Genomic DNA, 24328 nt, shown 5'->3' on the forward strand with positions numbered 1-24328 from the left:
CAGAGCCACACAGATTTGTCCTTTTTTTCAGGTGGATTGGAAGCATATGTTCTGTAGATGGCTGCTGTTGACCAACTTTCTCAGGGCTGGGCATTTTGTGTACATTTTCTGTTTTAGTCCTTCTCACAAGCCCATGGAACAACTCTGAGGCTTTATTTTCAATTTGTAGATGAGAATATGAGGCGTTAGATGTAAAAGGTCTTTTCAGTTAAGAACAGGATTTTGGTCTTTAACAGAGATGAAAGGAATAGAAGCAGATAGAGTGATATGTCTGGATAACACAGAACTAATCATATCTTATGGTTAATTTTTTTGTTAATCCTCACCCAAGGATATTTTTCCATTAATTTTTAGAGAGAGTGGGAGGGAGGGGGAGAGAAACATCCATGCAAGAGGACACATTGATTGGTTGCGTCCTGCAAGGCCCCAACCGGGGATCGATCCTGCCGGGATCAAACCCAGGACCCTTCAGCCCATGGGCCAATGCTCTATCCTCTGAGCCAAACTGACAAGGGCTATGGTTAATTTTTATTTATGATTAAGATGTTTCATTAGGAGTGTATTTAAATGCATTTACTTTACAATCCTATAAACATCTCTGAGCCACCCCAGGGTCTTTTGTAGTGGTGATTATGTCATTGGATGTTGTAATGCCCTTCTCCCCCTTTCTTCCTATGTTACCACTTACTTTCTCAAATATTTAGGCCTCAGCTCAGATGTCACCCTTCAGACATACCTTCTAAGATTATTTTAAACCCTACCATGACTCTCTGTTCCAATGTCCTATTTCATTCCCTTCATAACTTTTATTGCTATTCAAATTCATACTTTTTATTTGTTTATATCCCTAATGAGAATAGGAGCCGCTTAGGAAAACAGTCCTTACTTGTCTTAATTCAACTCCGCATCCCCAGGCCCTAGAACAGTGCCTGGATGAAGTAAGGTGTGCTCTGCAAGACGCAGCCTGAGGTAAATGGCATGACTCTGACCTTGACATAGAGAGGAATTGGACTGGCAAGGGCAAGGCACAGTCACGATAGATGGAAGGTGCATGGCAGCACTCCCTTGTTGCCAGCTGCTGTGTTGCTCTTCCAGCTCAGCCCACTAGCGTGGGTATAATTAGCTTTTATGGTCTGTCTTAAACCAGTGCCCAAGACTCAACATGAAGCGATCTTTATCTAGGTCCCTGCAGGCATTGCTGGTTTGTATGAAACCAGAGCAGCCTCGGTAGGCTCTCCTCACTCCTGTGACATTAAATCAACCTGAACTGATCCTGGGGGTTTCTGTTTCCACGTAGGCTTGTAGATTGCTTAGAAATGACCTAACTCCCTGCAAATGACTGTATGTACTTAACCAGATTAAACCCTGCTATTCACCGGGCACTAGACTAATTGTTTTAATATCATGTAAGTTCATCTTCAAACACATCTAGAAATAGATGCTATTATTATTATTATCATTTTTTCAGATGAGAAAGCTGGAGCTTAGAGAAAACATGAATAAGTGCTGACAGTCTGAGGATGAGCTTAACAGACATTGGCAGGACCTTGGTTTAGAAATTAAGAAAGAAGTTGAGTAATATTTAAGTTGTGATAAATGGAAGTTTGATGCAAATCAATTTTTGGAAAGAGTTCATCTTTATTGATTTGAATTATATATGTACTTTGGAGACAGACAGACATGGATTCAAAGCCCAGCAGATACTTAATAGCTATGTAACTGTCAGTGGTTTTTATGTTTTTAAGAGTTAATGTGGATTTTAATACCTATCGCACACAATTTTGCAAGGAGAACAGATAATTCAGTGGCTGGCACATAGGATGGAGGGCAAATCATGATTCCCTCTTCTTTAGGTATTATGGTTGAGAATTTTTTTTTTTTTTTGTCATGAAGCTGTTTCCCGCCCCCCCCCCCCCCGCCCATATTTTATGTTCTCCCAGTAGTTATGTTAAAATTATTTATCTTCTTTTTATTTCTGGCCTCAGGTAGAGTTTAAGATCTTAATTCATTGCCTAAGATTTGTGCATCACTGCTCTGGAAAAATCTCTTAGCCATCAAAGTAGCGGTTAAAGTTTGCTTTTGCCCTCCACTGAATCTTCCCAGACCTCATTTCTGACCATAGTCTTTGTGGAATGGCTTACATTTCCCCACTGTTAACTTTTCATGAGTCTGTGTGACAGCTTCCTTTGATGTTACCCAACAAGAGTTTCCTCTCAAACCATATTTTTGAAAAGTTGGGGCATAAGAGTTTGAGAGAATATTTTTATTACTTTAGGAAGTTTGGATTGCTTTTGAATCACTTTTATAGTCATTGTGTAGAAACATTTGTGGTAAGAAGTAAAAATACAAACATGAAGTGACTTAGTCATGGCCTGTATCAATAATGAACATGAGGGCCATTAACTTGGTTGGAACATTTGAATCTGAGAGTGAAACTATTCAGATATAAACAGCTAGCTCCGTGAGTACAAACAGGACAAGAAGCTACCTCAAATATGAGAGAGAGAAGGTAAAGGCAATAACATGTGAATTGTCTATAACATTTCTCTTGGAATGAAATCACTTTCTTCACACTTGACAGGCTACATCTAATGGAATTACCCACAATTTGTATTGTTTGAAAGGCAAAACAAGCTGGATAGCTTGCATATTTGTCACAGATATTTCAGGACATAGCTGCAAAATCATAATCAGCTTACTTCTCTTTTTGCAAACTTTGTCTTTCCCTTATTTTTGAAAGCGTGGCTTCCAGGCCATTGCTGTATGGCCCAAATCACCTCTGACTTATGAAGGGTGCAAAAGGCTGCCACGGGCACTGGAACCTAAGTCCTCTAATCCTTCTGACCCCATACCACCTAAAGCTGCATTCCTCAACCAGGGCCCTGCATTCTGAGCTTGGGGGATATTGTGACTAGAATTGGCTCTGAGGCACACACTTGCATCTGTGCAGGAAGAGCACTGCTAAAAAGTACTAATGATCTCCTTTCATTGGTGGTGGGTAAGCACTATTATTCCCATTTTACAGATGAGAAAACTGAAGCACATAGGTGTTGAGTTAATCACTCCGAGATGTTGAAGAAAAAAAAAGTTCACACTGTTGGTAAGCTGCAAGCTAACGGCTCAAACTCAGGGTGACCAACTGTCCCAGTTTGCTCAGAACTGGGGGGCTTCCTGGGATGCAAGGATTTCTGGGCTAAAACTGGCAGTCCTAGGCCAACCAGAATGGTTGGTCACTCCAGTCTCTGAATTTAGAAACTCTGTACTCTTCATCTTTTTGCTTAAGACTCTAAAATATTTAGCTCCCCCTAAAATACATAGGTCCCCACTCACCCACCACCCTACTTCTTCTACTGGCTGAATGGGCAGACTGTGCTCACTGTTGCATTTGCCTGTGAGACCCTCTTTCCTGGGCCCCAGGCAATTGAAAGCCTTACAGCTCAGGGTCTCTGTGGTTTCCTGGGCCTCTAACCTTGTTGGATTTCCAAGCAGAAAATAGTTATCCTCATCCTTGGTGAGCATTGTTGAGAAACTCAACAATTGCCCTGATTTCAAAGATGACAAGGTCTATGAAGATCGCTGAGCATTCAAATCCCTCCATCCAGATTCTCTGATGCTTTAACAATGGTTTCTGTTGACCTCAAATCAGGCTGCCTTAGCTGCTCTTGGCGATTTCTCTCATCAGAGGAGCATCCTGATGGTAAAGGCTCCTGGCACTTGCTGTTATTGGCCACACTCTTCTTACCAAGGACTTCTCCCTTTTGTTGATCTTATTATCTATCTGTGGCAGCTTGAGAGAGAGATAGAGCAATTGCTTTTAGTGGCTTCTTTGGCTGATAGTAACAGTCTTCCTAACATCAGCTTTTCTAAGGGTTTGCTGGAGTCTTTTGCTTCTTTAGAAAGTTCCATGCTTCTGCTATAGCTGATAACTGAGTCTGATACTTAGTAGGTGCTGGAGTTCTTGTTAGATTCTCTAGTGAAAACCATGGTGCTTTACCATGGTCCCAGGCAGTGTTATTCACCGCCAGTCATCACTCATTACTCATTACTGGGTCATAAATAATGTAGTGTGTTAAGACCAGTCATTTTGAAAAAGAGAAATGTAAAAAAGCTAGAGAAGAAAACTAGGAAATACATTGTATGTGGTAAGAATTAGTATTGTTTTGTAAAATTTTACATCATTATTCTATATTTATTTGTGTGTGCCTACACACATACACACATATATGAAAATAAATACTTGCCATTAAAAATGTATTCCTTAATGACTTAGATTACAATCAGTAAAAAGCTTCTAGAAAGATTTTTGTAGAAAAACATCACACTGTTTCTTATTGTACAACACTGCAAACAAACAAAATGTTCAGCTAGAGGAGATTATAAACTCCATGCGTATCATATCTACAACATTGATTGTTGGATCCTCCAGAGCTTGGCATTGAAGCCTCATACAGAGTCAATAACTATCGTTGGCTATTATCCTGGCTGTGAGATTAAATTCCTTCTGAAGCATCCACATGGTAGAATTTACTGCAGTTCTTTAAATGGTTTCCAATAATTCTGTAAACATATGAGAAATGTTCATAATATAATGTTAAGAGAAAATATGTTATATAAGCTTAAATATAGTTGTGTATACACATATATGTAAAAGATGGCAAGGAAAAACTCCAAAATGTTAATTTGGCTATCTCTGATTAGTAAGATTATTAGTGGTTTAAAAATTCTTCATTATTCTTAATTTTTCTACAATGAACAAGTCTTACTTTTTATAATTAAAACAAGTTTTGATTCCTTTGATATTGCAAATTTACTCAAAACCACATGGTAACCTAGATTTAACTGCCCCACATGTTCTTTCTTGGGGCCTATGGTGAAGAAAAATTCCACTGACTCACCCTTGTTGGAGGAGAATTTGAAATACACAGTCTAGAAAGGGACCTCTTAAGGGCATGTTCACTCAGCCAATAAAAATGTATTAAACTTCATCTTTGTGGGAACCATTTAGCCAGGCTCAAAGGATTCAGAGATTAATGGAACATGGTCTCTGTTCCAGGATTTCACAGCCTAATGGGGAAGAAAACTAGGAAGTAACTAATTTTTGTACTCTTCTAAGTGTTAAGATACAGATATGACTCTGTGCTATTGGCAATGAATTCTGAGCTCAGCACTCTCTTTGTAAGATTCTAAACCCCACTAATTTAGGGACTTGAAAAGCATTCTAAGTTTCTCTTCCCATGTTTCTCCCTGTATGCCTAAGCCAGTGGTTGGCAAACTCATTAGTCAACAGAGCCAAATATCAACAGTACAATGATTGAAATTTCTTTTGAGAGGCAAATTTTTTAAACTTAAACTATGTAGGTAGGTACATTATTATTAACTGAATTAGGGTACTCCTAAGCTGGCCTTTGCTAAAAACTCAAGGGGCCAAAGAGCCGCATGTGGCTCGCGAGCCACAGTTTGCCGACCACTGGCCTAAGCCATGGGGTAAGCCTTGCAAATCAAGTCGCAGTAGCAAAGGTGGTCGGTCATTTCATAGTCCCTCAAGTGGAGCTAGACGCAGTATAATGGAGTGGTTAAAACATCAGTTTGGGATTTAGCATACGGCGATGTAGCTTATAATTTCACTGCTCTATGACTCAGGCAAGGCACTCACTTTATCTAAGTCTCATTTTTTTTTATACCTGTATAATGGGATAAGGATATCAACCTCTTAGTGCTATTGGGATGAAAGCACTCAGCATGGTCCCTGGCACACAGTAGGGCTCATTATACAAAAACAATTGTAATTCTGGGTTCTGATGTTTCCAAACAAAGCTAAGCTGATGTTTCTCTTCTGAGCGTTTACTGGATAATACAGGCACCAAAAAAGTTCAGGTTTCTTATAAATTACTTTTTAATACGGTGTACGAATTTTGCCTAGGAGGCTGTATAGATTAATAGATGGAGACTTAGAAATATCTTGAGAAACTGACAACTGGGAAAGTCTCATGTGTATTTTAATTAAGTTTCAGGTAAGATTTTGGTCGAAGTTGACTACCCATGAGTATCTGCTGGGTGGAAGCTACTGAGAAGCAATCATTTCGAGAAAGGAGGGGCCGTTATGGTAGACCAACCTATTTCTGGACTTCCTGTTTAACCTGAACATGCTGCTGATTCCATTGTTCCCTCACAAGAGCCCACCTTCTGTCACTTTGCCACAATTCTGATCGCTTGTGTTTATATCTCTGGTCTGAAAAGATGAATGCTTACACACCTTGAGCAAACAAACAAGTAAAACATAGAAAGTTGGCATTTCGGGAAAAAAAAGTTTCATTCTTTAAACAGCTCTAAATCTATAATAGAATGTTCATTTTCCTCCTAGTCTGAAGCTGACTCATTTCCACAAGTATCTGTATTAATCAGGATCCTTTCAGTTGCGAGTGAAAAGTCGAGGTATTTGAGCTTTAGCAAGGACTTGACCTGAGAGACCAAATGATGCCACCAGGAAGCGCTCTCTCCGCCTAAGCTCCTTTCCTTTGTGTTAGCGTCATGCCACGGCGAGCTTTCTCCACGGGCTGGAGAAAATAAGACTGAACAACAGCTTCAGACTTAGTCTTCCAGTTCAGCAGCTGCTGCGAAAACTGGGTGATCTTTCCTGATAGCAAAAGTCTATGGACTGACTTTGATTGGCACAGATTGGAGTTGGCAGGTGTGGTTAACCAGAAAAGGAGCGGTGTTATCCCATCCGATCCTCAGATGAGAATGGATGCTGTGCAGGCAAAAACAAAAACTCACAAAACACATCTCCCACCAATAAGAACAAAAGCGAATGCTCACAATATTACTAATTCAATGCCTTTAAAATAAAGATAACATTTAGACTAATGGCACTCACACAGGTACCTTTCTCTTTTGTTTATGGCTTTAATCATGGACATCTTCCGTTGCTCATTCTATATGGATGACTCCCATCATACTCCACACTGAACCTCTCTCCCTGACTCCAGAGCCAAATATCTCACCACTGGTTTGACACCTTTCGCTGAATGTCACACCCTCATCGCACTCAGAAATAAACCTCTCTTTTGCTCCCACACATACATACACAAACACACAGGCATTCCAATATGTATGTGTGCATGTGTGAAAGAGAGAGCTGATTCATGTGAATACTTAGTATTTCTTAAAGTACACTGTTGACATGTAGCTGTTTAAATGAAGCAACATTTCTATATCAACTGATTCACTGGTAAAAATTACCAAGCCAACCTATGGGCTGATCAATGTGACCTTTGCTCTAAAAAAAAAAAAAGAATTAAAGGCAATCGTTATGGTTTGGTGCTAACAAGCAATGAGAAACAGCATACTTTTCTGCTGGGTCTTCAATAAGAAAACCTGCCCACCTATTTCTGGATTTCTGTTTAACCTGGACATGCTGCTGATTCCACGGGCAGGAAGGGCCCATGGTGTCACCCTGGCCCAGGCACTGGCAGGTGAGCCTGCTGAGACCACAGATGAGTCAGCTGGGATGGAAATGCCAATGAGACAGATGTTTACTCCTGGTCTTAGCTTCACCTTAAGGAGCCGTTGTGATTATAACAGTGTACATCAGTGGTTCTCAACCTTCCCAAGGCCGCGACCCTTTCATACAGTTCCTCATGTTGTGGTGACCCCCAACCATGCAATTATTTTCGTTGCTACTTCATAACTGTAATTTTGCTACTGACATTACAATTCATTAACAGTAGCAAAATTACAGTTATGAAGTAGCAACGAAAATAATTGCATGGTTGGGGGTCACCACAACATGAGGAACTGTATTAAAGGGTCAAGGCATTAGGAAGGTTGAGAACCACTGGTATACATATTTAGGTTGGCGAGTTTTCAATATGAAAATGTCTTGTCTCCTGTGAATCTTTAAGGGTATGGTCCTGAGAAGGAAGATGCCAAGCTGAAGAGCTTAAGAACAAGGATTGAAACGGAAACTTTTTGTCAGGAGAGTTCTCTATAAAAATAGCATTTTTTGCCCTACCCAGTTTGGCTCAGTGAATAGAGCATCGGTCTTCGGACTAAAGGATCCCAGGTTCAATTGCAGTCAAGGGCAACATGCCTTGGTTGTGGGCTCAGTCCCCGGTAGGGGGCGTGCAGGAGGCAGCCGATCAATGATTCTCTCTCATCATTGATGTTTCTAATATCTCTCTCCCTCTGAAATCAATAAAAAATGTATATATATATATATATATATATATATATATATATGCACACACACATATATAGCAATTTTGAAGGGGATTATTTTGTAGTGCTCTTGTTTTCTAATTTCTTAAAATGAAAGCTAAAAACATATTTTTAAAGGTCTTAAGCATTTTGACTTTTAGTCTGTATTTTGTTTAAACTCTGATCTAATACTGAATAGAGAATGAGGAAAGACAATTACCAAGATAAGGGTATTTTTCTTCCTTTAGAAATAGTGTTGCCCACGGCCAAGCTCATCAACTCTAAGCATGACCAATTCTTTTCCCTTGGTTTCTCGTTTTTGTTCAAAGCCTGATGATTTTCCAAATGTTGTTTGCCTCCATCTCAGCATAGTGGTCTAATATTGATCGTACTTTTGTTTATGAGTATGTGATAAGGGAATTAATCATGTTTGTGCTTCAAATGGTAAGACATTTACTTCTTAGTGTTTGATTTTTTTCCACTCATAATTTCCACACTTAGGAAAATTTGTCACTGGCAAGATATCTGGTAATAGTATAACTTCGAGGCCCTTTGAGTTTCTAAGGATACTGGGGGGCTGAGGGAATGAGGAAAAATGGTTGCTTATACTTCTGATGGCTTGAGTTCAGGGAGGGAAAAAGTTTTCATCATGAACAATTTAAGTCCACGGCAAGAACTCTCAAGACTGAAAATAGCAATACTTAAAACGTTTCCACTGCTTTTGTTTCAAGAGGTGCTTCCAAGAATCAGGTAAAAAGCAATTTTCATCCATCTTTATACATATTGTGTTAATAGTATTATAGTAAGAGGGTAATTTTCCTTTTGTAATTAATGGTTTTTAATACTGGTCTATTACATTCTCTAAGAACTTTCCTTGTGATGGTTTCATTTATTCCTTAGCTTTTTGGGCCATCGAAGGTTTTTGCTCTGGCTGTAAAGCATGGCACTTAAACGTGCACCGCCGCCTCCCTATAGTTTCTCATCTACATTCTCCATGTCAGCTCTCAGCCTCTCTTTTATTTATAAGGCTTTTGGCCTAGTATTGCTATTGCCACTCCTGTTACAGAAGTTTGCTGATGTTGGAAGTCACCATTGTTAACTCAGGAAAAGACATTGTTAGAATTTCTGACAGTTCAGATAGACTTCATGCCATAGCAATGTGCTTATACCTAACGTGTTTGATGAAAACTGTAGGGGAAACAAGGGACACAGTTTTAAGTTCAAGAAATACCTGTCTGCCCCACTTACTTGTGAGGAACTTGGCAGCATCAGCCCCAAACAAGGTTATGGGCATTCAAGGGGTTGGTGGCGGAAAAGGTAGGTGTCCGCCCCTTCATACGCTGGGCGACTGGCACAATACTATTCCAGGCCCGAAGACCTTCTTTAAGTCAATCTGTAGAGTGGCTGGTGGCCCATTTCACTTTAGTGCACTTTGGTTCTTGTTGTCCTGTTTTGCCTGGTCTCTCATTATGTCTTAGCTGCACAAATACAGGTTTTCCAAATGGTCTCATTGCCTTCCAACGGACCCTAATCAAATCTATAGTTTGCATGGCTGACCAAGTGATCTTTTCAATAATATCAAATCCATCACCCAATCATTCAAGGTTTACTTAACTTTATAGAGCACCTATGAAGGCCCTTGTGGCAAGTCTAGAGGGGGGGAGACAGATTTGCACACAGAAAATTACAAGACAATGTGACATGTGTTCTGTTAAAGCTTTTTCATGCTTCTCCATTGTTAATAAGAACAAAAGTTTAAGTTCTTCCCCTAAAATAAAAGATTCTTCACATTAGAATCCACATTACTGGCATAGCCTCATCTCCAGACCCTTCCCCCATGTGAACCCTATGTGTCAACCACATAAAATGTGCTGATGCTCCTGGGACATCCACCATTCCCCACAACTGGCGAATTCCTACACATTCAGCCATACTTGGCTACTGTCATTATCTCCTTTTTTGACTGTGACCTCATAACTCCAAAGCAGTTATTCACTCCTTTGGGCTCCTGTGGACATTTTTATATGTCTCTTCTTTTCTCATGGTTCATGAAATACCTTATTTTATTGTAATATCCACTCAATTGTGAGATTCTTGAAGGCAGAAAGTATGCTTATGCCTTTTATTTTCCCAGGGTTTAGTTCAATGCCTGGCACACACATGATGCACAATACATTTTTTTTTGAATGAGTAAATGAATGAATGAGTGAACGAACTATGAAGCTGCATTTGGAGTTACCATTGGATTTGTTTTACAGTGAACACTGTTGAAATTCTCTGTACTGTTAAGCAATTATCTTCTGGTAGAACACCTGGCAAAAATCTATAACTACGTTGGCCAACAACTCAAAGTGATTAGTGCAACCAATTCACTGCAATTAGAAGGAGGACCACACTCCATAGAATTTAAAAGGTACATTGATTACACACCTGTACAACGTAAAAAAGATTATAACTATTGCAATAATCATGAAAGCATATCTCTTTCACTAATTAGTTAAGTAGGTTACGGACATTGGTATTTTATAAAAATAGAGTCAGATAAAGGCAAAAGGTTAAAAGTAGGCTATAGGAAGAACATTTGAGAAGAATCACCAAGACAAAGAATTTTTTAAAGAAGATAATATGATTCCACATCCACATCCACTCACACTAATATAATCATGTCCGTGTCTCGTAGGGCATTTTTAGAGTTAACAGAGGAAGCCAGGTTAGAGACCAAATTTCATGAAAAGCAATGTGCATATACTTGTATAGAAAAAGCGTAGATTGTTGTAGCCCTCTGGATGTGTTCAACTTCTGTTCCTAAGGAAATAATTAGGTGGAACCCATAGAAGGGGCTGACATGTGTCCCAGCTTTCACAAAGTGGGACTACTTTCTTAGAAATCTGATAAGGCACTTACAGCATTGCTACTGATACAGAGACCCTTACACAGACTATATCACATATTGAATGGTACAAGTATAACTTTATGAATCATTTATTATCCTTAGAAGTAAAGCATGGGCAGCTGCCATTCTTTATGCCCAGTTTTTAGGTATATGTTCAATGACAAAATTCACAAATATTGATTGATACAAATAGGTATACTTAATATTTATAAGTATTAATGTAAGTTAGATAAAGACAAAGACTAAATAAACTTTGAGCTGAGAATACAAAAAAAAAAAAAAAAAAAAAAAAAAAAAAAGGAAAGAAAAAAAAGAAAAGCAAAGCAATGTGCATACCGCTTTGTTTTGGAGTGGAGTATTCATCAGTTTAGGGTAGTGGTTGAGAGCCTCAGTCTAGATGCAGTCTCATTGGGTGTGAGTCCAGCTCTACCTGCTATATAATTTTAGAAAAGTTACATAACCTCTCTGTTTCTCAATTACCTTATCTATAAAATAAGGATAACAACATCTATCTCATAGGATTGTCGAGAGAATGTAAACTAGATGTAAACTAGTAAGCTTTCAAAAACACCAGCTTTTATTACTATTTATCAATTTCCTCTTCGGGCTCTTATTATATCCCATCTTTACCATTTTTATCATGTGTTCTCACTAGCACTCCATACTATTTTTTCTATAATTGTGTTTTCTTTCATATGTTCCTACAAAGTTTCTAATATCTGTATCTTTCATGTGTTCCATAAAATTGCTACATCCAAGCTATTGGCATTTTGTTTTATCTGGGAAATGGTAATGATCAAGAGTAGCTGCAAGAGAAACATCAACTCCATTAGTAACCGAGGTCAGAAGAAGATTGCAACCTTTTATTTTTATTGTTTGCTATATATTGCTCAGAAATCCTTTATGTTGCCTACAAAGGCTATGGATTAGCTATTATCACTGAATTTAGGGCTAAAATAAGCAAATTTAATTGTGACTGAGTTAACAAAAGCTAAATAGTTAGGAACATTATTCAAAGTTTCTCTGTAATGATGATTATATTCCTGGGCCTCATAATTAGGATGGGATACAATAATTATTGTATCGATTAGAGCTCTACCCTGCTTTGGTTTGACAATCAGAACCAAAGACATAGCAATCTCCTTTCAAATGTATGAGAGGTCTGTTCTACTGAATGACTCACTACAACATTTTTAAAAATTTCTTTTATGATCAAACTTGAAAAATAAATGACTATTAAGATGGTAAAGAGTTGATAAAAATAAAATAAATTGATGAATGCCAACAAAACAAGGATTTATACATATTAGGAAATATAAATTAAGACTTTTGGATCTTAGTACTTACTATTTTGATTTGATACATTGAACTGTGGACTATGTACTGCTAGTATATTAGACAGCTTTAGTCCATTTTAGATGGGCTATTTATACCCAATTTTAAATGGGTTATTTATGCAAAATTAGTAAAAGAAAAAAAAAACCTAGCAGGATAACTTATTTTAATTGTTATTTTACTTTAATTATTGTTAACTAGCCACATTTCAAAATTATTTTCTATACTAACTTGTGACTAAAGATACTAAAGGACTTTCTACTCGAGAATACCATGAGAGAATATGAGGAGGGTACAATAAAGAAAGACACATCGTGTCTGGTATTTGTGGAATCAGGAATAAAAATGTGCTTCGAATGGAATATTAAGTATCATCATGGTGTTTGCAAACAACAGGGATCATCATAAACAAAAAGCTGTGTCAGCTGTGTCTTGGATAAAGTTATTGTCTTATAAAAATCAAGTGAATAAATGAAAAATAAATGGATACATTTTAAAGTCTAAGTGTTGATGTGATATCTATGGATAGCCCTATTGAACAGGTCTTATATTGAGAAATCAGTCAATCAAAAATGAGTTCTAGGAAAAGATGGAGTATTGAACATATGCATCAACATTTAGTCCCTAAATTCCTACTCCTTAATAATAACAACTACATGTTAAAGGCTATATGAGTTAGCTTTTGCTGCATAACAAAAATACCACAAAATGTAGTGGCTTAAAACAACAACCATTTATTTAGCTTGTAATTCTGTGGATCAGCAGTGTGAGCTGGGCTCAAATAGCTGGTGTATCTGGTATCAGCAGGACTCCTTCATGTATCTTCAGGCAGCACCAGGTCAAGTTCAGCTTTGCTGATCTTGGCTGGGCTCTCTCATCTCTGGGGCCTCTACTGGGACCATTGGGCTGACTCAGGCTACCATCCTCCATCAGGCCAGTCTGGGCTTGTTCATACAGAAAAGGAGGGTTTCTCAAGAAAGTAGCAAAGCCAGTCCAAACGGGAAGCCACAGTCTAATCACAAAGAAAACATTTACATACCGATACTCATACACATCCACATCCACATACATATACAACCTGTTGTACATATACATAACACATGCATATATACATAATGCATGTATATGTGCATATAGAAATTTATATTTATATATATAAATCTCAACTTCTAACTGGTATGTGACATGCTTTAATTTTCTGGTGGAGGGATAGAAGATGATAATCATCTCTTTGCAGTTGAACACGGGTAGGGAGGAGAGGCTACAGGAATTATTGGTTCCTTTGTGTAAAAATGAAGCAAAGAGAATACAGGCCTTCCGGGGAGATAGAGGCAGAATTTATGAATGAAATGTGGTTGGACTAACAGTTCTGCTTACTGTTCCTTAGGTCCTACATCTGTCATGGGTGATGACAGACGTGTGATATGTGTATTGAATATTGTATCTTCTCTCTTAATGTCAGAGCTTGTGTCATACCTATTCATGCCCAAGATGACTAAGAAGCAAAAATTCAATCTCATAGCATTTCTAGAGCTGGATGACCTGGGAAGTTTAGGCTTCCTGTCTGGCTTGGCTTTGCTGCTTTTTCCCTGAGATTTTTTCCACACTAGGAGCATCCTATCTGGAGAGAAGGACTCGCTCTTTGGCAATGGATCTGACACTGAGTTAAAAAAATAATACTTATTATTGAAAAAAGAACCTTTAAGCATACAAAAAAAGGAGTAGCATAAGGAAAAATTAAAACTAGATGATGCTGTTAACTGTCCAAATGTGCAATTAAGCGCAGTGGAGTTTTAAGTGGTCTGCAAATGGTTCTGACTAATCTGGTTAATAGACGGCAATGGCTCCGCATTAATTGTGACTCTTCAGATGGAGTAGCTCTCCATGCTCTTCTCTGGAGAACACACGGGAGGGAAAAATTGGCCCTCTGACTCACTCCGCTTGTTCTTAAAATAGCAACGAGAGCGGCAGCAAAATGCTGGGTTTAGCCTGTTGAGTTTCTGGATGCTGAAGGGGGCTGAGATCTGTAGCCAGCCTGAATCTGTCAGCTGCATCCCCCACATCTTGAGTGCAAATGGCGGTTAAACTTGAGCTTGTCTACTTTGTATTTCCGTAGAAGTCTAAACTTCCTTTGTGAGCATCCATCTTTTTGGAGCTATAGTGCTAACTTTATCGAACTCACGGTGTGAGTGCCGAGCACGATTAGTTGTCCAGAGTAGGCCACTTAATAAACAGTGGTTGCAGTGAACTGAATAAGATGTAAAAGTAACTGGGAGGGTGGATTAGCAAAAGCTTACTTGTAGAATTTAAAGCCTCTTTTACTTGTAGGCATTGTTACTATGTCAAGTATTTTATGATTATATGTAAATTAAATGTAACAGATATTTACTGAACCCCACTAGCCACACCACCAAGGGCCTGGGAAAGGAGGAGAGCTGGTGGTACAAGACTGTATCAAACAGACTGTCATTCACGGAGCTTGTAGCCCAGCAGGACAGATGCATTAGAGTGGTGGCCTGCTTCGGAAAAGTTGGGTCAGACCTTGTATGCATGTATGTATAACCCGTGGGCACAGGCAATAGGGTGGTGAAGGCCTGGGGCAGGGGGGCAGGAGCTGGCTGGAGGAGGTCAATGGGGGGAAAAGGGGACATCTGTAATACTTTCAACAATAAAGATTTATAAAAATAAATAAAATAAAAGTTGGGTCATAGAGACTGTTGGCATGTGTCCTTGAAGCAAAATCTTACTTCACTTACCGAAGATTCCTAGATAAATGAAAGGAAAACAAGATGCCTCGCCAGAGGTTAAGAAAACACACACACACACTCAACAGGTTGGGGTGCATAGTGTTTTCTGAGGGCAAGTGAATGATTCTGGAGCCATTCCACTAGAAGCTGGAGCTTCTTGTTTCAGATAAAACCTGATTCACAGGCTTCCTTTTCTCTCTAATGTCATGCTGACTCCCCACCCATCCCCTCATTTCTTTCTTTTTTTTATTGTCTAAAGTTTTACATATGTCTCCTTTTTCCCCACTTGACACCCCCCCTCCCACAGCTATTCCCATCCCCGGGCAAGCCCGCACTGCCCCAGTGTCTGTGTCCATTGGTTATGCTAATGTGCATGCATACAAGTCCTTTGGTTGCTCTCTAACCGCCCCCACCCCCACCACAAACCTCACCTCCTTTTGTCTCTGGATCTATTCTTGTTCATCAAATTATGTTTATCATTATATCCCACATATGAGTGAGATCATGTGATATTTATCTTTCTCTGACTGGCTTATTTCGCTTAGCATAATGCTTTCCAGTTCCATCCATGCTGTTGCAAATGGTAAAAGTTCCTTCTTTTTTATAGCAACATAGTATTCCATTGTGTAGATGTACCACTGTTTATTAATCCAGTCATCTGCTGACGGGCCCTTAGGTTGTTTCCAAATCTTAGCTATTGTAAATTGTGCTGCTATGAACATAGGGGTGCATATATCCTTTCTGACTGGTGTTTCTGGTTTCTTGGGATATAGTCCTAGAAGTGGGATTACTGGGTCAAATGGGAGTTCCATTTTTAACTGTTTGAGGAAACTCCATACTATCTTCTACAGTGGCTGCACCAGTCTGCATTCCCACCAGCAGTGCACGAGGGTTCCTTTTTCTCCACACACCAGCACTTGTCATTTGTTGATGATAGCCATTCTAACAGGCGTGAGATGATATCTCATTGTTGTTTTGATTTGCATCTCTTGGATGATTAGTGACTTTGAGCATGTTTTCATGTCTCTCGGCCTTCTGTCCCCTCATTTCTTCAGGAGTAACTCCCTTGGGTTTTGATATAAACTGCTCAACAACAAAAGAGTTCCCACACAACAATGGTGCTACCCTTTCCCCAAACTCCGTGCCTCACAGCTGCCCCCTACTGGTCAGACTTGCTCATGAACTGTGATATTTGGGGATCAGTTTCAAAGTGTGACATTTGTAAAAGACTCTTGAACAAGAAAATACTTAAATTGGCTTTGGAGGAATCTGGGCACTCAATGTTTCTTTACACACCATACCGGGGGGTGTGGCGGTTACTTCTAGGAATTGAATGAAACTGCCCCAAACCAAACAGGCACTGGTGGGGTGACCCATGGGGAAGCCTACCTGTTTTATGCTTTCTAGGGAAACAGGAAGCTACAATGATCTGCTGTTACCTTTCAAACTTCTTCCCAATGGTTTGAAACCATGCTGCTTTGAGAACAGTCGTGAGAATATCTAGTTTGTCTGTCCCGCGCCTTCTGGAAAGAATCCCACAACCTTTCTCCTTCCACTCTAACCCTGTGTGTGATACTAGAGGGAGCTCTATGTTCTCACTTGACATCGCCTATCTTCTGATCGCCTGAATTTCTCATATCAATCTCGCAGGGGATTGGTTCAGGGGTGTACACATTATCCATAGTAATCAGCGTAAGCCCTGGGATTTCCTAACTGGAACTCAGGCAGGCCGTTCCCTCTCAGGTTGTGGGAGGCTTGGGGTAGGAAGCCTGTGAGCTCTTGGCAGTCATGTTCTCTATCACATGGTGTCAGGTGGTCTGCAGTGGGATGTGACGATATACATTGTACAAGAGAGAAGAAAAGGCAAGAGATACACTAAAAGAATCCTACTGGTGTTTGAGTCCCTGGTTTCTTCCTTTGCTTTTATAAACACCGGATTTCCATTCATCTGTGTATCATTTTCTCAGTTTATTTCCTCTATACTTCTCCCTAGTTTTACAATCTTTCCCTTCCCCTTTCTTCTGTCCTTCCTTTTTCTTCCTTCCTTTCTAAAAGAACACCAAAAACTGTCCAGATGCCCAATGTTCTTTCTTTCTAGTAGGTAATTATCTTTCATTTTATGCAAAAAAACAATTTTAAAGATGTTTTCAATTGCATCCTGAAGGTCCTTTTGAAAGTGATTCTTTGGCAGTTATTGTATTACATTCTGAAGTTAGATTCAGAAAATAGAAATAAATGTGTTATTCCTGTTGATTACCTCTAGGTTATATCTTTACATATGATTTTCTTTTATATCTGAGGAAATGTTTTGCTTTTATTTAAAAAAAATTAAAATATTTTGTCCTTGATCACCTAAACTTGCGAAATAACTGCCTACTCACTTCTCATTTGTCCTTGTTGGTAAACTACTTAATATTACAAGTTGTACCTCAGGATGATCCTATCAGAAAAACTCTCCTAGGGATTTATAGTTTATACATCTTTATAGCAAGAGAATTGTAGCTTAATTCTTCTTGTCAAATATGGATGGATAGGTGAACAAATAAGTCAATGGATAGTTGAATGAATAAGAAAAAGAACAAATCATTATGGCAAAGCCTGATCCAGTATAAGGCCCTCAGGTAAATTACTAGACTCAGCCAGTTTCTTTTAGCACTGCTTGACCAAAAATGAATATTCAGTAGGTTCTCTGGGTTAAACCTGGTAATGCTAATTTCACAGCTTCAAGTAGAGAAGGAGAGCTACACTCTGGATTCAACCCAGCTGGTAAAGGAAAGGCAGATCTCAATAGAAATATTTTAGCAAGTTACAAAGGCAGTGAGGAGAAAAAGGTCCAGCTGCACCTAATGCTCTCTCCATTGAAGCATCTGGCCATGGAGAGTCACAGATGCACTGTCTTTGGTTTAAAGGGAGCTAAAACCCATACAACTTGAAATCAAGTTGCCACAGGAATGGCAAGTTAGGTGAAAAATAAGCCAGTTAAGAAGAAGCTGAGGTAGCTTAAAGAGAATGATAGTTCCCAAGTAAACTTCTGTTCCCAGTTCCAATGTGTGTGGGGTTTCCCCACACCACCAACCAATTCTCTGACACCAACAGAGTGTCCTACAATTTAACTCAATTCGGACACTACTTACCTGGAGATAGAGTCTAATCCCACAGGACTGAGGTGTCCTATAAGACTGACCTACACCTCATCACTTCAAATGCCAATCACTAGTCCAGGTTACTCCCCATGCTTCTGGCTGTAGATCAGAGGTTCCAACAGCCCTCCTTAACTTGATTAATTTGCTAGAGCAGCTCACAAAACTCAAGAGAAACTTTTTACTTACTAGAATACTAATCCTATCTAATAAAAGAACACTATGCAAATTAACCATCACTCCACTACACCCACAAGCCATGCCCACCAGCCAATCAGGAGCGAGTATGCAAATTAACCCAACCAAGATGGCTGCGGCCATGGAGCAAGCAGGAGGCTTGGGTTTCCCTGGCAATGGAGGAAGCCAAGCTTTCTGCGCACCCTGGCAGGCCCAGGCCTCCACTCCAGGCTACAAAGTTTCAATTATAGAAGATAAATAAATCCCAGATACCAGGGCCTCCGCTTGGGTCACCGGGGGGTGTGGCCGGCCTGCAAACCACCACAGGCCCCTCACCCAGGCTGCCCCACGCCCAAAGGGAACCCCCACCCTGATCCAGGACACCCTTCAGGGCAAACCAGCTGGCCCCCACCCCCACCCGTGCACCAGGCCTCTATCCTATCTAATCTAATAAAAGAGTAATATGCAAATTGACCATCACTCCAACAAACAAGATGGCTGCCCCCATGTGGTCAAAGATGGCTGCCCCCATATGGACACAAGATGGCCACCACAAGATGGCTAGAAGGGGAGGGCAGTTGGGAGGGACCAGGCCTGCAAGAGAGGGCAGTTGGGGGCGATCAAGCCTGCAGGGGAGGGCAGTTGGGGGGGACCAGGCCTGCAGAGGAGGGAAGTTGGGGGCAACCAGGCCTGCAGGGAGGGGCAGATGGGGGAGACCCAGGCCTGCAGGGGAGAGCAGTTGGGGGGTACCAGGCCTGCAGGGGAGGGCCGTTAGGGGTGACCAGGCCTGCAGGGGAGGGCAGTTAGGGGCAAACAGGCTGGCAGGGGAGCAGTTAGGCATCAATCAGGCTGGCAGGGGAGTGGTTAGGGGGTGATCAGGCTGGCAGGCAGAAGCGGTTAGGGGCAATAAGGAAGGCAGGCAGGAGAGCAGTTGGGAGCCAGCAGTCCTGGATTGTGAGAGGGATGTCTGACTGTCCATTTAGGCCCGATCCTACCAAGATCGGGCCTAAATGGGCAATTGGACATCCCTCGAGGGGTCCCAGATTGGAGAGGCTGCAGGCTGGGCTGAGGGACACACACCCCCATTGCACAAATTTCGTGCACTGGGCCTCTAGTTTATTATAAAAGATAAGCTCAAAAAGAGCCAGTTGGAAGAGACACATAAGGTGAGGTATGTGGGAAAGGGTGTGGAACTTCTATGCTCTCTCTCCCAATGTATCCCTCTCCAAATCTCAAATCTCCATGGATTCACCAACTGGAAGCTCTCTGAACCCCGTCCTTTGGGTGTTTTTGGAGGCTTCATTACGTAGATATGATTGAGTTAATCATTGCCTATTGGTGATTAAACTCAATCTCTGGCCTCTCTCTTCTCTCAGAGGGAGTGTGTGTGTGGGGTGAATGGGTGGAACCAAAAGTTCCATTCTCTAATCAGGATTGGCTCCTCAGGTGCACTCCAAAAGTCATCTCATTAACATAACGACACCTTTATTACTCTCATCACAGTCAGTTCCAAGGGCTTTAGGAACTCTATGTCAGGAATGAGACTAAAACCAAATATAGATATAGTATTTGTGGGAATGTATAGCAGAACCACGTTTGTGCAAAATGCTCTGGTCATGTGTCACATGCCTTCTCACCAAGATGAAAAGAATTTATACTAATGAAAGTTTCAAGAGATTGTACATACATATGTATTTAAGGAGGTTGATTGTTTTTATTAATAACAAAAAAAGCAGTTGAGACAACTTAAAAGTCAAAAAGAGGTGCCTGGTTCAATTACGGCATATCCATAAAGTGAATATTTATGCAGTAATTAAAAAAGATATTGAGTTAGAGTATTTTCATGGGCATGGATATATATCCGATATATTTACATGTATTTTTAAGTGAAAATGCAAATTTTAAAGTAGTGTGTATAAAGTGATCCTGCTTTTGTTAAAAATATTAGTGTGTTTATAAATACACTAGAGGCCCGTTGCAGGAAGATTCCTGCAATAGGGCTTCCTGTGGCGGTCTGCTTCCCTCCCTTCTCCCTCACCCTGCCTGCTTCCCTTCCTTCTCTGCCGGCCAGCCTGCTTCCCTCCCTTCTCCCCTGCCCCACCTGTTTCCCTCCCTTCTCCGCAGCCCCACTTGCTTGCTTCTCCGTAGCTTCGCTCCCTTCTTCAACGCTTGGCTTCCTTCTACACTGTCTTCAGTCTTCGCTCTACTCCTGGATATGCAAATTAACCACCATCTTGGTTGGGTTAATTTGCATACTCGCTCCTGATTGGCTGGTGGGCATGGCTTGTGGGTGTAGCAATGGTTAATTTGCATATTACTCTTTTATTAGATAGGATGTGTATTTTAAAAATTCTGAAAGGTTGTGTCAAAATGTTTGCAGTAATTCAATTTGGGTGGTGGGATTACAGGCATTTAGAAATGTGTGTGCTTATCCTTATTTTCTGTTTTTATGAAATGAATAGAAGGTGTTAGTATAATGATATAAATTAAATTTTAAATGGGAGGTGGAGGCATTGGTAAGTCAATTAGTTCCTCCTCCCTTCTCACATTCCATTCTTAGATTTTAGAGACCCCACTCTCCCACCATCTCTCCCTACCCTCAGTTCCTGAGAGAGGTAGGTCTATTTTATGTCACAGGACCCCATCTGTCCTGGAAATCACCCCCATCCAAACCCCAGGTGCCAGATGCCAATTCCAGCATGTCATAATTGCAAGAGTTTCATCAAGGTTGATGGAACTTGGGTACTCAACAAGGGCTGAGTCACATATGTTATCGCCTGCTAGAATGGCTAAAGGCATTTCCCCAAACCTGAAAAGGATGATTGCTTGCTGCCAGACAGCTCAGGGCATCTTAATCTACATGTTATTGCCTCCTGTTGGCCAAACACCTGAACAGCCACAGGCAATTCCCCAATCTGACAATGGACTCTGTAGACTAACCCTGGCCTTTGATGTGTATATCTCCAGCTTGCCTTAGGACAAATTGTGTTAATAAAGAGCAAGGGGTCCTGAGACAAGGAGAACTTGGTTTCTTCAGCCAAGCTCCTCTGCCCACTCCCCCAAAATGCCTTTCAAAATTATGTTTCGTCTCTGGACTCTTTATCAATTTTCGCACAGCCCCTTCTCCAGATTCCTGAACTCTTCTAGATGCTGGATCAAGACCACCGGCGTTAAATGGCGCCCAATGTCCGGCATTACCCAGGGGTCTGGAATTGAGACACTGAAAGACACTAAAGCCAGATGATGGGTGCTGAAGCTGAAAAGTCATGCAGAACAGGATCCAGAGTTGGCACTGTGACAGGCTGAACTATGGGAGAGCAGGGAGGCCCTGAAAGCCAGGCTGCAAGGGAACATGGTGGACAGATGCCAGGGGGAAGCAGCGTAGAGAGACCTAAGGGCCCCTGAGGAATGGAAGGTGTAGTCTCCCTAAGGAACCCCCCAGTTCTTGCTCCTACGTGGCCTGACTCTATTTCATTTCTGGCTTTTAGAACATCTTTGAGATTGTTTTGTTTTTAAAATGAAAATCTCTCTCTACCCCCCCCAGCGGACTGGAGTGAGTCCTTGATAAGAACAGAAAGGTGAGCTCTGAACCTGCAGTGGGGTGGGGCATCGCCTCCCAACATCTTCAGCCTCTGAAAGAGGCTCCCCAGCATGGCCAACACCAAACTGGGTTTCCACTTTTTCATTCTGACCATGAAGACTGGGAAACTGGTTGTGGCCATTCTCTTTCAAGAACCAGTTAAAAAAAAAAAAAAGTGAGAAGTAAAACCTTGACAAACGTTTCTGCTGAGGTTGCTGTAATTCCCAAGTCATATCTACCCAAGAATGTGTGTTTTTTGTGGATTTCCTTAAAGATTTTTGAAGGTGAGGAATTTTACAGTGCAGCCCTCCTATTCAATATTCTGAATTCTGTTGTGCAGAACTCAGCCTAATGTGCTTAACAGCATTGGCAAAAACAAGCACTACATAAATGCATCATCAATATAATAACATAAATTGAATTAGAATGTTCATTTTGTTCTGCTGTTCTTTCCTGAGCTGATTATGTCTGAAAGGCTCTTGTTAGAAGTTTTCTTATTATGAGGAACTCACTGTTCTATTCCAGCCCTCTGTCAAATAGTACTTCTTTGGCACTTTTTACTGTATTTTTTTTTTTTTTTTTTTTTTTTTTTTAGTCAAGTAGCCCATCATATGAAGACTTGAAGGTCAGAGTCAGGCATTAGAATTGCATTGTGCTGCTCCTCCTGGTTAAGATTTACTGTTAGCAAGTTAAGGTTGCGTTTTGAAGAGAAAAGGGTGACAGTTTGGATTCTTGATTATTTACAAGGTCAAATGGTGGCCCAACAAATGATGATTGTAACATGTTCTCTAATAATCTTCTCCTAGTTGCATAATTCATCTTTTGTCCTTATCCAGAAGTATGGCTTATTTGCAGTGTCCTAAGTCACTTGCCATGCAAGCAGACTGGATAAGTGTCTAAATTATGTATTGCTATGGTGGATCATTTAAAAAAATTATTACAGACTTTATTTTTGGAACAGTTTTGGAATTACGGAAAAACTGAGCAGCTAGGACAGGCAATTCCCATATGCCTGTCCCCACCATCTCACACTAAGTTCTAGATGCTTTCTTCCTACTCATTCCTAGCTTCTAGTGTGAGCCACTTCCTGCAGAGGGTAGACTGAGCTTCAGAATGCCTGACACGTCTATGGCCTTCGTATCGAGGTCACCGTTCTCCCTGGCTGAAGAAAGGTTCCAAGCAGTTCTCTAAGCAAATACATTCCTGTGGGCACCGTTAGGGCCTTGGCTTCTTAGCTCATTAGACTAGATGTAGACAGACCAAGGACAAGCTGTAAGTTCTAAGATCATAGAGCAAGAGCTTTGTTCAACCAGAACAATTGGGATTAAATTGGACAAATCACAATTTCTGTTAAAATCAACAACAACAACAAAAACCTTAGAGAATAAAGGCAGCAAAACCATAGGTAGGAGGGCCCTGAAAGACCACGAATAACAAATTGTAAGCCAGCAGAAGTAATGAGTAAACCAAAGCCATGAGTAAAAGCAAACCGGAAGACATAGGAATTTGTTTGTAGCCGTAGGAGAGGTATAAGGGGAGACAGTAAAATGCTGACTCATACGAGTGGGACTCTATGAACTCCCGGGGTGGAGGGGATGACAGGTAACTGGGATCTAGAATTGCCTTGGATCCCAAGCCACCTCCCAGCTCATGAGCTTCATTTTTTCTCCAGGAGCCCTCATCTTTCAGGTATTCTCAGGTTCCACAGTTATTTGTATTGCCCTCATTTGCATGCATACCCTTCCCTTATACAGGTATTGTTCAAGGTAACAGAAGGGGGTTTAAACAGCACACATGTCTTGTCTCCATTCAGGCTGACAGGAGTCGTGATTAACACTGAAAATGATCTAACCTTCTTCAGTTCAGCATCTGTGCCTTGCACATCTCAGAGATGTTTCATATTGTCTCACAGAGGTTTGCCCTTCATCTCCAACATAGCGACAGAGCCTCGTAAAAGCCAAATTAATGCAATTAGAAACAATTTGTATCACGGGCAAAAAAAGGTTGTGCCTCCCCAAATTTCTTTGTCAACTCCCACCCACTGGTCATGCCTCCCCAAATTTCCTTTGTCAACTCCCACCCGCTGCACTGGGTCCTTTTGTTACCTGACTTAACCACAGTCAAGTTTGTTATTCACTGTTTGATATGAGAATGGTAAAGGCCGTCTCTTCACCTGCTTCTCATAATGAATCACTAGTATTTATACATGCAAGGTATGATTCTAAGAAATGTACACATATGAATTCCTTTAATTCTTACA

General features: G+C 40.6%; 1 protein-coding gene across 1 annotated transcript in view; it reads left to right on the forward strand.

The window, feature by feature from the left end:
* Positions 1-14509, forward strand: part of LOC308236644 (large ribosomal subunit protein uL23-like) — a gene marked incomplete at both ends in the record, with an annotated part of 95654 nt that extends 81145 nt beyond the window's left edge. Inside the window, one exon of the mRNA XM_080646491.1 lies at positions 14381-14509. Coding sequence (XP_080502617.1) covers positions 14381-14509 — 129 coding nt within the window. The remainder of the gene's footprint in view (positions 1-14380) is intronic.
* Positions 14510-24328: the final 9819 nt, after the last annotated feature.

Source organism: Plecotus auritus, assembly GCF_963455305.1.
Source record: "Plecotus auritus genome assembly, chromosome: 11".
Taxonomy (NCBI): Eukaryota; Metazoa; Chordata; class Mammalia; order Chiroptera; family Vespertilionidae; genus Plecotus; species Plecotus auritus.